This window comes from Naegleria lovaniensis, assembly GCF_003324165.1.
Source record: "Naegleria lovaniensis strain ATCC 30569 chromosome Unknown tig006, whole genome shotgun sequence".
Lineage (NCBI taxonomy): Eukaryota > Heterolobosea > Eutetramitea > Acrasida > Naegleriidae > Naegleria > Naegleria lovaniensis.
The window spans coordinates 181,143-195,043 of NW_025407828.1; the positions used below are offsets into that span (position 1 = coordinate 181,143).

Consider the following 13,901-nt stretch of genomic DNA (forward strand, 5'->3'; position numbering starts at 1 on the left):
ACAAGGTCAAGTGCACACACTACATCCCTCACCTTATTGAAGAATAACACGAGTTCTTTCTAACTCTATGAAAGGCTACTCGTGCACTACAACATGGTTGTAGACAAGAAGAGGCTTGTGGTTGTTACCTCTGACGCACTTGATTAAGGAAGAAAGGCGGCATTTCCACTGTCATTTACAAGAGAAAAAAAACACTCAAATTCAAATAGGTGTTGCGTACCAACATAAACACACACAGAGGCTAGAAACAGCACCACTCTCAGATATTCTCATCCTACACCGCAACAACATGATCAACAACACTTCATTCCTTGCATCATCTTCCGAATGGATGACTTTAGGCAGCAGCAACACAATCATCAACTCTTTGAATCCAAACACTCACTCAAGTCTCAGAGAGGCTTTGAAGGCTCTAATTACAGCATTTGGAATGGAGTTCACGATTAGACAATTAATTGGATGTGGTACCTCAGAATATCTGTTGCATGTACCCAAACATGAATTAATAGCCTTGTGTTGGTATATGAAAGTTGAAAAGGAGCAAATTATTCGAGGCTATCGAATGGAAGGTACACAAACTTTAATTCAAGGCTTACTGCAAATGGCGCCCATTGTAGGTTCTTCAGAACAACGACAATTGTCGTTGAGAGAGTTTTTGAGTGCAACTTGCTACTTGTATGATGTGATTAAGGGAAAGGAGCAAATAATTCCTTGTCATCAACAAGAAGATCACTCAACTCAGGACGATACCAATCAAGAAAGAATTCAGAGTTTTTCACCTTCTGAGAATCAATAAGCACTCCATTTCTATGAACTTGCATTAACTCGTGTACCATTATTAGTAAAATGTTATAAGCTCTGAAACCCTCGCTAAAGACTTGACCACCTGTTCGATTCTCATCGCACAAAAACGCATGAGGAGGATTGTGCCGTGTGGACTCCACATGGTCTGAAAGATAAACAATGCAAACATAAAAAAATTAGAGAGCGTCTCTGTCCTCTTGATATCAATAGAAATCGATTACTGATATCTTTGAACATTACATCTCCGAAGAACATGTTTCTGATCCGTAGATATTCGGAATTGCTCATTGAGCATCCAGTGAAAACAAAATCGATATCGTGTGGTATCATTACTTGTTTGGGTGATGCCATCACTCAAAACATGATTGCAAAATCATCTAAAAACAATTCTCATCATGATAACACCACACAACAACATTCCCTCGTTCGGTCTCTCAAAATGTTCGCGTACGGAACCATTGTCTTGGGTCCTATTTTACACAATTGGTTTCGTATCATGGAACATGCCTTTCCGTTGCAAGCTACCATGAATGCACAGGAACGAGCCCGAACGGTTGTCAAACGAGTTGTGACAGAGGCTTTTTCTTACTCACCTGCAATTATTTCAACGTTTTATCTGGTGAATACGACTGTAGATTATTACATGCCAGATTCCAAAACGCCATCTTACATGGATGATTTTCGAAAGAATGGTGAATCGTTGTGGCAAGTCTTAAAATTTAAATTTCAAAAAGATTTTCTAGCCACTTATGACGTTAGTTTGAAATTGTGGCCGTTTGCTCAAGCTATTAATTATTATTGTAAGTCTTATATTAATTTCAATTTGTTCTTAAAAATTGACATCTATTTCACATGTGGAAAACGTGCATGTCTTTAGTGATACCTCCTATTTATAGGGTTTTATTTGTAAATACAATAGCGCTTGGATGGAATGCTTTTTTGTGTAAGAGACAACAACAATAAATTATTATTTCGGATCTATTCAATTATTGGCTTGGTTGAGGATGACGATAGTGAGAATAAATCTTTGGAACGTAGACCGGTCCAATAATTCTAATAATTTCGAATTATATTTTGAAAATTAATGGAATTATATTTTAAATTGGGGTAGTATGAAATGTTGTTGGCAAGAAAAATTCAAATCATCACGAAATAATATTCATGTTCCGAAAATTCAAACAAGGATCAAATATTCAAAATATATTCAAAATATTTAACCTCTTGTGCGTTCGTATTTGAACTTACTTGATATATCGCAACACTGCAGCCAACACTGGATGAGAAATTGTTTCAATAAAAACATCACAAATTCCTCTCACACATCCTTCCAAAAATCTACACACAAATCCCTCCATAACATTCAAGGGTGGCTGAGCAGCAGGTGGATTTGATGCTTGAGGTGATGTCTTTGGAGCTCCGGTTGATGATCGTTGATATTTATGAAGATTTCCTTTGAACATTTTTTTTGATTGGGAAAACCTTAAACCGCTCACTGTTTAACCACACAACAATGCTTTCATTCTTTAATGAATCTTATATTTCATAAGAATGTAAAGGTTGGCCTTGGTTCCTCCAAGAAGAAAAAAATGATCAAAAATGTCATTCAAAGTTCTTCTTCATCGGAATTGATCGAAATCATGACTACCAACAATTGTCAAAATGACCTATTCAACCATTCCAACAAACATAATGACCACTCTCTGCTCATGAACGGATTCATACATAAAATGAGAGAACGAACGAAAATATTTCCAAATATTTACGATTATGAGGTGAAAGGTTTGTCATGTTGATCTTCAAATATTGGAATATTCTGTTCATATGAATTTAATAATAGTGATTATACTTGGTGAGAGACGTGTAGGAAAATCAAGGTTCATGTATCGATTGCAACATGACAAATTTCTGGCAAGTGACGCCAAAAACGATGACTTTGGTTTCGGTTTGTGCTCAAAAATAGTTATCAATCAAAGAAGACAATATGTCAAAGGAGTTATATGGAGCTGTAGTTTTGAATCATCTGCCTATTTCAAGAATGCGGATGGTGTGATTCTCATGTTTGATTTAACTAGGAAAAGTAGTTTTGACGATTTATATAAAAGCGTCCACAAGATGAAAGAATTCTGCATTCCCAATGTGAAATGTATTTTACTATATGTCAGGAAATCCAAAATGTGACTGATTGAATTAATTCATTTTGAGAGCAAGTTCATCAGACTGTAATGCAAGAAATTGAAAGTCATGATGAGAATTATGCCAACTCATTAGGAATACCTTATTTTGAAAGTTCGGATCGAAATGGAGAGAGTATTGAATTGGCAGTGACTTGTCTGTTGAAGGAAATTCCTGAGAATATACATCACAAGCCATGTTTAGACAATTCCTCTTCTCCAAATACTGTGGAAATGAATTACTGGTGTTCCTTACTATAAAACACTATGAGGAGCTAACCCAATGATTTTCCCTACAAAAAGTGGGCAAACGAAAATGGATTCTTTTTATGATGAAATGGAATAATTGGAAGATATCTAAACAACGTCACAAGAAGGAGTTCACAGTTGATGATGTTGGATATGCTCCAACCAACCTCCTCGATAACCGTATGAAAGCAAAGAATCAATTTGATTCCTTATACGCTAAAATCGAAGAGATCCAGTTTCTAAATAATCAGAAATTCAGATTTTTCTTGGTAGTTTAGGAGACAAGCTTGTTTTTACAGAACTTTTGGGGCAGTTGCTTGATATCTACAAGCAACAATAAACATATGACCGCTTCTTTTTATTCTAACAATATCATGAAAATGGTTCTGTTAATTGCACCAACTTTAAGCGTGTGTTCACACAAGTTAAATTCGCTATTTTCTTTTTGAATTTTGTTTCTTGGCGTAAGATTGATTTTTTGAGTCGTTTTTTTTCTTGGACTGATTTGTTCGAGGAGTGCTGTCGTCATTGTTATATCTTCTTTGGTGAAAACCTCGTTCAAATTCATCGTCATAATGGTCATAGTAATATCGATCTGTGTTATTTGTTGATCGACTTTCACGAGAATTGTTGCGTCTGCCATCTCTTTCACCAAAAAATTCTTTGAAACGATAACGCTGCCGAGGTTCCAAATTATCACCGTCGTCATAACTCTTGTCATACGACTGTTTCTTTTTCTTGTGATAAGGTTCTTTACTCTTTTTTGACCTTTCTTGTGAAGAGGACTTTTCTTGTGACTCACGAATGTGAATGTAGTTATGGTCGTCTGTTGAGAATTGATCGAATTTTCTCTTCTTTTCGAATTCTTTATGCTCCTTTAAGCGAGTAAAAACTTTAGATAGTTTTTGTTTCTTTTCTTCAAAATTACTGGCTTCAATTGGGGCTCCTCCATAAAGAAATTCTTCACTCACAGTCCCAATATCTTTCTCATGAATCTTATTCTGAGGAGTTTCTCCTTTGTATGATGCCAAAACTGACCGAGAGGTCGTCTTTTTTGCTTTTTCTGATAACCGTACAGCAAAATTCTTGATATCTAGAGGAGACTTCTTTTCACTTCGCTTTGGAGTTGGCCCAAATGCTTCGAATATTCGAGTAGTCGCTTTTTTCCTAAATGAATCCCTATTTTTATCAATTTCGTCAAAATCTAGTTCATACGGACACTCTGCTAGAATATGTCCAATCCCTAAGCAATTATAACATGTTTTGTTTGTTTGGTTAGAGTTAGTGGTTAAAGCTGATTCTTCTTCTGATGAATCCTCTACTTCAATGTTTAAATTTTTCAAATATCTCTCATCATAATTAATCTTTTCGGTGATAAATAAAGGATTTGCTTCAATGCTTCCAGAACAGATTGATTTTGATTTTCGTTTTGACTTTTTTGAATCATTTTTCACATATTCTTCTTCAAGCAATTTTTGAATTTTCTCAATAACATGAACTCCAATGTTCGAAAATGTTATTGTAATGTTAGAATTCTCTTCAGACTTGGTTGAAGAAGGAATAGAAGCAATTGAAGATTTGGGTTTTCTCTTATTTCCCTTCTCAAGGTTCAATTTTTCCAATTCTCCAGGTGTTTGTTTAGAGTTCACTGTTGAGTTGGGCATTTGTAATAAATCAACTAATTCGCTGGTGGCTGTAGGTTGTTCTGTTTGTAATTTCAGTGATTGGCTAGATGAATGTGAGCTCCATGCTCTTGAGAATTTGTCACCTCGATCGTTTCATCGGGTATTATACTTGGAGTAGAAATTCTTCTTGTTGTTATACCAGGACTTGATTTTTCTTGTTGATTCTCTGTTAGTATATTTTCATTACTTTTATCCATAAATTTTTTATGGGTCGGATCATCACCCGTTTCTAAATCAATGACTTTTTCTAGAGATAATTCTAAAACGCTCGGATCAAGTAGTTTTTCAACATTGGTGTTGTCATGATTGGCATTGAAATTGTTGTTTTGGTTTGCAGGGGTTGTCGGAGTTTGTGAATCATCCACAACAATGACTTCAACAACGCTGTTCAACGAAGGTGCTTTTTGAGGCATTTTTTTCGGTTGTGTCTGCTTTGGTTGTGCAGTCAATGAACAACAGCAAAATGTTTGAGTAAATTGATGCCACAGATGAAACAAGATCTGACCCACTTGCAATTAAAATTAACAACTTATGGTGAGATTTTAATGCAGTAACGGTTGCAGTTTTTTTAAATTTTTGAGGAAGTTTAAGTCTCTGGGGCATTGTAAAACATACTCTTTGGTTGACTAATATTTTTTGGAATTTTTGTTGAAAAAAAATACGCCAAAAACCCACATCATTTCATCATGGCTAAACAAACTACTCAAGTCAGCAACGCTGGAGCCAAGACTCAAATCCATCATTATGAAATTATTGCTAGAAAGCTTCCAGGAAACTCAACTGAGAGACCACCACTCTTCAGAATGCAAATCTTCGCTCCAAACAAGGTCATTGCTAGATCTCGTTTCTGGTATTTCATGAGCAGAATCAACAAGTTGAAGAAGGCCAACGGTGAAATTGTTTCATTGAAGGAAGTTAAGGAAGCTCAACCAGGTACTGTCAAGAACTTTGGTGTTTGGATTAGATACAACAGCAGATCTAACATTAGAAACATGTACAAGGAATACCGTGATACATCCGTCTCTGGTGCTGTTAAGCAAATGTACGATGAGATGGCTTCCAGACACATGGCCAGATTCTTCTCTATCCACGTCAGAAAGGCTGGACTCATCGAAGAGGCTAAGAGAGCTCACATTCAAACCTTCTCCGATCCAGAGGTTAAGTTCCCACCTATCTGGAAGAAGAAGAAGATTGAAAAGCAAAACAAGACAAGATTCGCTGCTGCCAAGCCAAAGTTGATCCTTACTGCATAAATAAAATAACAATAAATTTCATAAATTAATGTCATTCGTGCATAAATGATTTGACCCCAAAGGCGCGCAGTTCAAGCAAAAGTTGAACTTTTTAATTCGTGCGAAGATATTGAGAAACTGTATGAGAGCCGAAACGGTCCTACTACTACTTGTGAGGAACTGGAACAATCAAACAAGAACCCACAGCAAATCATTCTCTTTGAGATTAAAATCTTTCAAAAACGTGTTATCTAAATCTAGTTGAATTCGGGAATTAAATCGATCCGTGCATTGAACTCTTATTCTTGAAAATGGAGTTTCTCGCTTTTTCCAAATCGAAGATCCGGTTAAGATTATTGAGGATGGAGAAGATGTTTTAAGGTGGTGTGTTGTTGGTTGTAGATTTGTATTCACAATTTCACACTTATCATTCCACCTTTTCAATGTGACTTGTTGAACGAATTCTAGCGATTCAGGATATTTCTCCATTCTTATTAATGTGCTATATAATTCCTTTCCATTATTCGAATTTACATATTTTACCATGAGTGTGAGAGGACTCGACGTCGAATGAGTAGTACTGACTGAATTTGCATGTATAGATGTGGCTGAAGATGACGATTTTGTGTGGCTACTACCTGGAGTGACACGTTGTTGTTGCATGGTTGGTTGTGAAGAATGAGTGGAAATGGTGGTATTGTCCACCATTGATGTTGTCATACCAGACAACGTCTTTGGTGATGATGATCGATAAGTAAAGGAGGAAGTCGTAACGGTCAAAGGAAGTCGAGGTATGATAAAAGTGTCTTCCTCAGCCGTCGGGTTGTTGGATTCATCCATTAAAAGTTGTTGTTGTTGTTGCTTGAACGAAGTGTCATGAATCTCAGCTGGGAGCATTGTTGTTGTTACAGTGGTCGAGGTTGAACCTACGACTTGAGAATTATTGTTGATGCTAGATGAAGATTCGGTAAGTGGTAATAATGCCACTAGATCATCTTCGTCAATAATGGTGTGATTGAATGGTGGTGGTTGTTGTTGCATGGATTTGAAAGTATTAGAACAACGGAGTTCTTCAATTGAAATCTGTGTGTTTTCAGTTAAAAAAGTAGTGATGATTCTGATGGTAACCACAACACAGAATTCTGTAGTGTGAAGGGATTCGTTAATTCTTATTCGGAAAGACTTGTGTGTGAAACTGATGAAACGGTGGTTGTTGCAAAAAGAACGAACAATTTTTTCTTTGATGGTTGACAACCGTTTCGGAGCAAGAGATTTATTTCATTGCTAAAATGTTAATAAGGGCATTCTGCTTTTCTCTCACTGTTCTCAACAAGCCTCTCGTTCGATCATTGGGATTCTTCAATGATACCAATATTCCACATGCAATTAACATTTCTTGATCACTGAATTCTCTGTTTGAATTTTCAATTACTTGTGAAATGGCCTCAATGATCGTATTCGAATGATCATCTCCATGGAAAATGAATGAAGATACATTTGATGCCACTTGAACAAGATATACAGAGCGAAGAGGCTCTTGAATGTCCTTAAAATAATCAGCGATTCGTTTCACACAATGTTCAATAATGGATTCCTTGCTCTTCCAATTGGTAACACTTGAAATTAAAGGAATATATGGGAGTCGATTCATGACCAATACGTCATCATCACTCTTCTTGGTCAGCTCAATCCATGGCAATAACAATTTGTTTTGAATTTCTTGTAAAATTTCATTGGAATGAATTTCCTCAAATTTTCTTGTTAACACATGTGCAATGGATGTTGCCAAATTTTGAACACGTTGAGAGACAGGTCGATCCCATACTGAAGTAGTAGCATTGTAGGTATCATTATCCAGTTCTTTGAATTTGTCCTCGCTCAAGAGAGGAGTAATAATCTTGTTGAATAGTAATGGACAAATTTCACTTGGATTGTTACACAATTCATTTAACAAAACATTAATGGCAGCATTGGAAATGTCGTGTTTTTGTGCTAAATTAAATGTTAATGCAGCTGAAATGATATAATTTTGAAAAACATTAAATGGATGGAAATGAGGTGTAATGGCAGAGACATCAAATACGGAAACTGCATGCGAAATGAGAAGCCAAACATTTGTTTGAATCGTTGCATCTGAATGGTTGAGAGCATTTAAATTGAAAATAAAGAGATCACGTGTGACTTGTAAATTTTTGGATTTGGAATAGGTCACTTGTTGAGCAACTAGTTCAGAGTATGGATGAGAGATGGCCTCTTGGAATATCGTGTTCTTGAATTTGTAGAATAAATCTGGTGTGGAGCAATGTTTTGCTGCTTTTAGTGCTATTTGTACGATGGATACTTGTACGTCTTTGTGAAGATGTTTCTTCCATAAATCAATGAGTAAATTTGAGATTCGTTCCGTGATGATATGATTCACTGGATATTCCACATGATTCTTCAAGAAGGAAAGTAATAATTTTTGTACTGAAATTGAAAAGTTCTTTGGTAGAGCTTGTAAGGATTGCATTGTGAGAGAGTCAAATTTCTCTTTCAAAATAGTACATAACTTTTCAATAAATAGTTGTGCATTCATGAAAGTAGATATTCTACAGAGAGCAGAATAATAATAGAGTACATTTTCTGAGCAAATGTTTTCTAGAATCCAATCCAAGTATTGAGTTGGATCTTGTGAAAAGACTTGTACTAATTCAGCCAAACAACGAGAAGCATTGTCTTCAAGATTGGAGAGTGGAGGTTCTACGTGTACGTCGTCGGATGCATCGTGATCATCCTCCTGTTTAACATCTCTCTTCAAGATGTGTTCTTGTAAAAATTGAGCAAAATCATTCATTTCATCTTGTTCAACACATAACATGCGTAACATCTTGATTGATTTCTTCACGAGAGAAGTACGAGTTAGGTAGAGTTGAGAGCAAATGCGATCAATTTCTAAAGTTTTTACGACCTTTTGTAGTAAATCCTTAAAAGTGCTCAACAGTCGTTGTGTTACCTCTCGTGTCGAGTATTCATAAAGTCTCAATCCATGGAGTACAATGGGATGGAAGGTAATGCAAGTTTGTGTATCAATGGCCATGACTGACTGTGAGGAAACTGGAGTTAACTTTTCAAATTCTTCAGAGGTCATGACATGTTCACGAAGATATTGGAAGAGGAAATTATTTTCAAAGTGAGTATTTCGACCTAACAGAGCCCTCTGAATGGCATGGATGCTTAGTAATCGACTGTCAATGCTCAGCAAGTGTTTAACTTTGGAGGTAATTGTTGAAGGACTAGGATCCAACTTGAAAATATAAATATCGATCAAATTCTCCATATTGTGAAAATATGAAACTTTTTTGATACAGTCATGGAACCATTCGTTGAAAAATATAGAAAATGCCTTCTTGACGTGCTCTTGTTTCTTTAACGAAATCACGTTGGTCATAAATTGGCTGAATATGTCGATACTGCCCAATGATGTGACTTGGTTTTTGATCGAAGGCATCATGACATTCCACAAATCTTTGTGAATTTCTGGTTTTAAAGGAGTATAAAAGTGTATGTTTGACTCTCTAAATATGGGGTTCAAGCAACTCTCTACAACAAGTTTCAGCACTTCACAACGATCTGCAAGTTGGCTGACGACTGTTGAGTAAAATTGACTCACATAATACTGCAGATTTGCTTTTCTTGTAATTCCACTTTCAAAAATTGAAATGAAGATGCGCATACATTCCTTTTCTCTACATGCATTGACCATCAATTCATTAAGGTGTTTAGAATAGTTCATGGCAACGAATAGGTTCTGACAGGTATCTTCATCGTTCTTGAGTCTCGTCTCCAACCATTCGAGTGTCTCTTTAACTTTTGCTCCTGTGTACAAGGCACAAAAAAGTAAATCTTGAATAACTTTGGATCTTACACCAGGTTGTGGATGAGAAGTGCTTGATTTGAATTGCTTATACATGTCCTCATTATTTAAATCATAAAAATATTTCCAATAAATAGATTCTTCGCTCACATTTTGAAAAGTTTGTTTCTTCCTAATTTCATATAATTTTTTCACAACTTGACTAGAGACTTCAAATGGATAATAAGAGAGATATTCTGGAGGTGTCGTTTCGTTTTCACAATTCGAATAAATCCAAGTTGCAAACTTTTCTTTGGATAAACCTTTTGAGAACATCTTTTCGAATACCAATTTTCGTTGTTGTATTTTCTTATTGGAATCTGCAACAAAGAAAGAGTCGATGAATGATTGGGCACGTTGAGAAGGCACATTATTGAACTTTTCAATCACACACAAGCCAATAGTTGCAATTTGATTGACAGTCATCATTTTCCACTTGTTTTGTAATAATGGTACGTCCACAAGCAATGGAATGCATTTGAGAAGAGTTTCTGTATATTGTGGAAGTTTGTAAAATTTTGAGTCTTCCAAATACTGAACACCATCCAAAGGTGGGCATTGTTCTTGTAAACTGGGCTCAATCAAATACTCATTCACAATTCTCCAAGCTTCTTCTGCTTGGTATGTGATCAGTTGAGTGAACAAGATTGAATGAGAAGAAAGAAGACTTTTTGCACGTTTTGTTCTTACGTTTTTAGGAGAGGAATTAATGACATCATCTAAATAGCTTCTCAGTAATTTGGCGATCACAGTTGGATGTTTCTTAACCAATACAGAGGTTCGGATACTCATGGGTTGCAATTGTTTCAATAAATCTAAAATAATGTCATCTGGAGTTGAGGATGGTAAATGAGCTAACATGTGAACACATTCCGTTGGTTGCACTCGATCCATCAATTTCTTGATGACATTCACAATCCATCCTTTACAATTCTTTCGAATACATCTTTCTAAATTCAATCTGGTGAATTCACTCATTTGCATAAACTTTTCATCAAATAAATTCAATAATTCATTTTCATTCAAAATTAAATGAATGTGTGATGCGATCAATCGAGAAAGGGTTGTAGAGTGTGGAGACAACAACAAATTAATCAGCAAGTCTTTATGAATACCATGAGAAATGCTCAACAATACGCCCAATCTTTGATGTCTGATTTGTGGTGTTTTGTTGGTGTCGAGTAATTCTTGAGCAACGAATGCAAGACGATCATGATCTCCTGCAAAATCTGTTTCGATCAGCTTCTTGTTGTTAATATAAAGAAACAGGTTTTCAGAATATTGTAGGGTATTCTCGAGCTTTGCAATCCACTGTTGTGCGTTCATGATGAAGATATTTTTTGCTTTCTCATAAATAATCAAAGTTGTTTTTGATTTTAAGAATCAGTGTTTAAATTGACCATGATATTCACATAGATAGGCATTTGGAATCTTTGTTTCGCTGTGTTAGATATAATTTAATATTATTTATTGAAACATGGATGGGTGTTGAAGAGATAGCGACCTTGGCTATCAAGAATCAGTTCATTCGAAAATCATTCAGAAAAAAATGAGAGTTTGCGAACAATACATTGACTTGCTCGAAACATCAGAGAATTTTATTCTCCGAGGTAAAGAAGCCTCTCTTCAAATCAATCGCTCCAACAACAAGTTGAGCTTGATGAATTCAAAGGATGTACAGACAGACGCTAAACCTGTACATAGAGTGAGTGCTGTTTTAGGTTCTATTCAATTGTTGGCTGGACGTTATTTGATTGTAGTGAAAGAAAGCGTACCTGTGGCCAAGATTGATAAGATCCATACCATCTATTGTGTTTCCGAGGTGAAGATCATCCCATATTATCAAAAACCAGTTTCTCCTCAACACTCTGTTGATGAGAGCAAATATTTGGAACTGCTCACTACAATTTTGAATGATGGAACTTTTTACTTTTCATACACCTATGATGCCACCATATCAACTCAAAATTGGTTCCAACTGGCACCATCAATGAATTATGTTGGCGAAAAGGTAAGTTTTTGTTTATTGAAAATTTAATTGATGTGAAACAATTTGGACTAATTTTACCGATGGGTAACAGTCTGACGAGCACTTCTTGTGGAATGGATATTTGGCATCGGATTTCACAAGACAAGGAGAGGCTGCTCAGGGCTGGTTTGTGCCACTTATTCGTGGATGTAAGTACTTGTTATTATCAGAGAGAGCTGTGTGAGAATTAACTGTTAATTCCAAATTATCACGATCAGTCGTAGAAACCAAGGAGGCCAAGGTTGGTGATAACACCTTCAGTCTCACTCTCTTATCGAGAAAGGGTTGTAAGAGAGTCGGAACAAGATACAATATCAGAGGTGCTGACATACTCGGAAACGTTGCAAACTTTGTTGAGACTGAACAGATTGTGGAGTATGGTAACCACTTTATTTCATTCATTCAAGTTCGTGGTAGTATTCCATTGATTTGGTCACAAAAGGCCAACATTCAATACAAGCCACCTTTTGTGATGAAGAAAGAGTCTTCAGGAAAACCATTCGAGAAGCATTTCGACCATATTTTGGATCGTTACTCCAATATTGTTATGGTTAATTTGGTCAATCAAAAGGGTTCTGAAAAGAAATTGGCTGATGAATACCACAATCTCTGCAATGTTTACAACAAGAAAGAAAAGATTAAGTACATTGCATTTGATTTCCACCATAAATGCAAGTCAATGAACTACAGTGCTATTTCTGAATTGACAGACCAAGTTGAACCACTAATGAAGGAACACCAATATTTCCATATGAATACTACTGACGGTAATATTTTGAAATTACAAACCGGTATCATTCGTTCCAACTGCATTGACTGCTTGGATAGAACTAACGTTTGCCAGAGCGTTTTTGCTAAGATTGTGTTGACAGAGCAATTGCATTCATTGAAATTGTTACCAAATGAACAAAAGGTTACTGACCATAAGGCATTGAACCATACCTTCCAGAACAGTAAGTATTGAAAAGTAGTATGATTTTGACAACATATTCACAAACAATGTCTACAATTATAGTTTGGGCTGATCATGGTGATCGGATTAGTCTTATTTACGCTGGTACCGGTGCCATTAAGGCAGATTTCACAAGAACTGGCACAAGAACATGGTCTGGTTTGTTGAACGATGGTGTGAACTCTATTACCAGATACTACTTGAATAACTTCAAGGACGGAATTAAGCAAGATTCTGTCAACTTGCTTTTAGGAAAGTACATTGTCAAGCCTTCAGGAAAATCTCCATTTGAGCAAGAAAACCAATCAAACGTTTTCTTCTCAGTTTTGAAATATGGATTTTTCGTTTCATTGTTTATGCTTGCAGCCAGCGCTTCCAAAGTACCATCATCGGGTATGTAACGTTTAAATAGAGGTCTCTAAACACACATATTTCTATTATACACACTTCAATCAAACTATCTTTTCATTGGATGAATTCGGTCAATTTTCGTCGTGATTATTCGAATTCCCTTAGAAAGTTTAACCACTGGTTTACTCTCTGTCATATTCTATCTTGCCATCACTGTTGCTATTTATTTCCTCTTGGTATTGAATGGTAGAAAGATTGTAAACAATCCTTGCCTTGTGGATGACGAAGAAGACCACAAACATAAATAATAGGCATGACAACCACTATTATTGTGATTCAGATTCATCATTCAACACACTCGCATGTACAAGAATATTATTTATTTCTTAAAGATCCATAAACTTGTTTTCAACTGTAGATGAACGACACGTGTACTCTTTCGGAACCTGTTGATCCTCCCTTATTGCTGACATGTGAAATCCGAGCAGATAAATCAGGCTAATGGTGAATCGGAAGAGAGTTCAAGCATCATCACC

At 36.0% G+C, this 13,901-nt stretch overlaps 10 protein-coding genes across 10 annotated transcripts; 5 read left to right on the plus strand and 5 right to left on the minus strand.

Moving 5' to 3' along the window:
• Positions 1 to 289: 289 nt before the first annotated feature.
• On the plus strand, positions 290 to 796 carry C9374_013317 (uncharacterized protein; the record flags this gene model as incomplete). Its single annotated transcript, XM_044689180.1, has 1 exon — positions 290 to 796. One exon carries the CDS (start codon positions 290 to 292, stop codon positions 794 to 796), a length of 507 nt encoding a protein of 168 aa, XP_044553726.1.
• Positions 797 to 1,057: 261 nt separating this feature from the next.
• C9374_013318 (uncharacterized protein) lies at positions 1,058 to 1,767 on the plus strand (the record flags this gene model as incomplete). Its single annotated transcript, XM_044689182.1, has 2 exons — positions 1,058 to 1,604; positions 1,682 to 1,767. The coding sequence occupies 2 exons, from the start codon at positions 1,058 to 1,060 to the stop codon at positions 1,765 to 1,767; spliced, it is 633 nt and encodes a 210-aa protein (XP_044553727.1).
• Positions 1,768 to 1,790: 23 nt separating this feature from the next.
• On the minus strand, positions 1,791 to 2,264 carry C9374_013319 (uncharacterized protein; the record flags this gene model as incomplete). Its single annotated transcript, XM_044689183.1, has 2 exons — positions 1,791 to 1,857; positions 2,050 to 2,264. 2 exons carry the CDS (start codon positions 2,262 to 2,264, stop codon positions 1,791 to 1,793), a joined length of 282 nt encoding a protein of 93 aa, XP_044553728.1.
• Positions 2,265 to 2,390: 126 nt separating this feature from the next.
• On the plus strand, positions 2,391 to 2,982 carry C9374_013320 (uncharacterized protein; the record flags this gene model as incomplete). Its single annotated transcript, XM_044689184.1, has 2 exons — positions 2,391 to 2,583; positions 2,642 to 2,982. The coding sequence occupies 2 exons, from the start codon at positions 2,391 to 2,393 to the stop codon at positions 2,980 to 2,982; spliced, it is 534 nt and encodes a 177-aa protein (XP_044553729.1).
• A 676-nt stretch (positions 2,983 to 3,658) lies between these two features.
• On the minus strand, positions 3,659 to 4,888 carry C9374_013321 (uncharacterized protein; the record flags this gene model as incomplete). Its single annotated transcript, XM_044689185.1, has 1 exon — positions 3,659 to 4,888. The coding sequence occupies one exon, from the start codon at positions 4,886 to 4,888 to the stop codon at positions 3,659 to 3,661; it is 1,230 nt and encodes a 409-aa protein (XP_044553730.1).
• A 53-nt stretch (positions 4,889 to 4,941) lies between these two features.
• Positions 4,942 to 5,322, minus strand: C9374_013322 (uncharacterized protein; the record flags this gene model as incomplete). The annotated part of the gene is made up of 1 exon (XM_044689186.1): positions 4,942 to 5,322. One exon carries the CDS (start codon positions 5,320 to 5,322, stop codon positions 4,942 to 4,944), a length of 381 nt encoding a protein of 126 aa, XP_044553731.1.
• Positions 5,323 to 5,595: 273 nt separating this feature from the next.
• On the plus strand, positions 5,596 to 6,162 carry C9374_013323 (uncharacterized protein; the record flags this gene model as incomplete). Its single annotated transcript, XM_044689187.1, has 1 exon — positions 5,596 to 6,162. One exon carries the CDS (start codon positions 5,596 to 5,598, stop codon positions 6,160 to 6,162), a length of 567 nt encoding a protein of 188 aa, XP_044553732.1.
• A 168-nt stretch (positions 6,163 to 6,330) lies between these two features.
• C9374_013324 (uncharacterized protein) lies at positions 6,331 to 7,182 on the minus strand (the record flags this gene model as incomplete). Its single annotated transcript, XM_044689188.1, has 1 exon — positions 6,331 to 7,182. One exon carries the CDS (start codon positions 7,180 to 7,182, stop codon positions 6,331 to 6,333), a length of 852 nt encoding a protein of 283 aa, XP_044553733.1.
• A 232-nt stretch (positions 7,183 to 7,414) lies between these two features.
• On the minus strand, positions 7,415 to 11,359 carry C9374_013325 (uncharacterized protein; the record flags this gene model as incomplete). The annotated part of the gene is made up of 1 exon (XM_044689189.1): positions 7,415 to 11,359. The coding sequence occupies one exon, from the start codon at positions 11,357 to 11,359 to the stop codon at positions 7,415 to 7,417; it is 3,945 nt and encodes a 1,314-aa protein (XP_044553734.1).
• A 223-nt stretch (positions 11,360 to 11,582) lies between these two features.
• Positions 11,583 to 13,673, plus strand: C9374_013326 (uncharacterized protein; the record flags this gene model as incomplete). Its single annotated transcript, XM_044689190.1, has 5 exons — positions 11,583 to 12,044; positions 12,115 to 12,211; positions 12,281 to 13,015; positions 13,078 to 13,407; positions 13,531 to 13,673. The coding sequence occupies 5 exons, from the start codon at positions 11,583 to 11,585 to the stop codon at positions 13,671 to 13,673; spliced, it is 1,767 nt and encodes a 588-aa protein (XP_044553735.1).
• Positions 13,674 to 13,901: the final 228 nt, after the last annotated feature.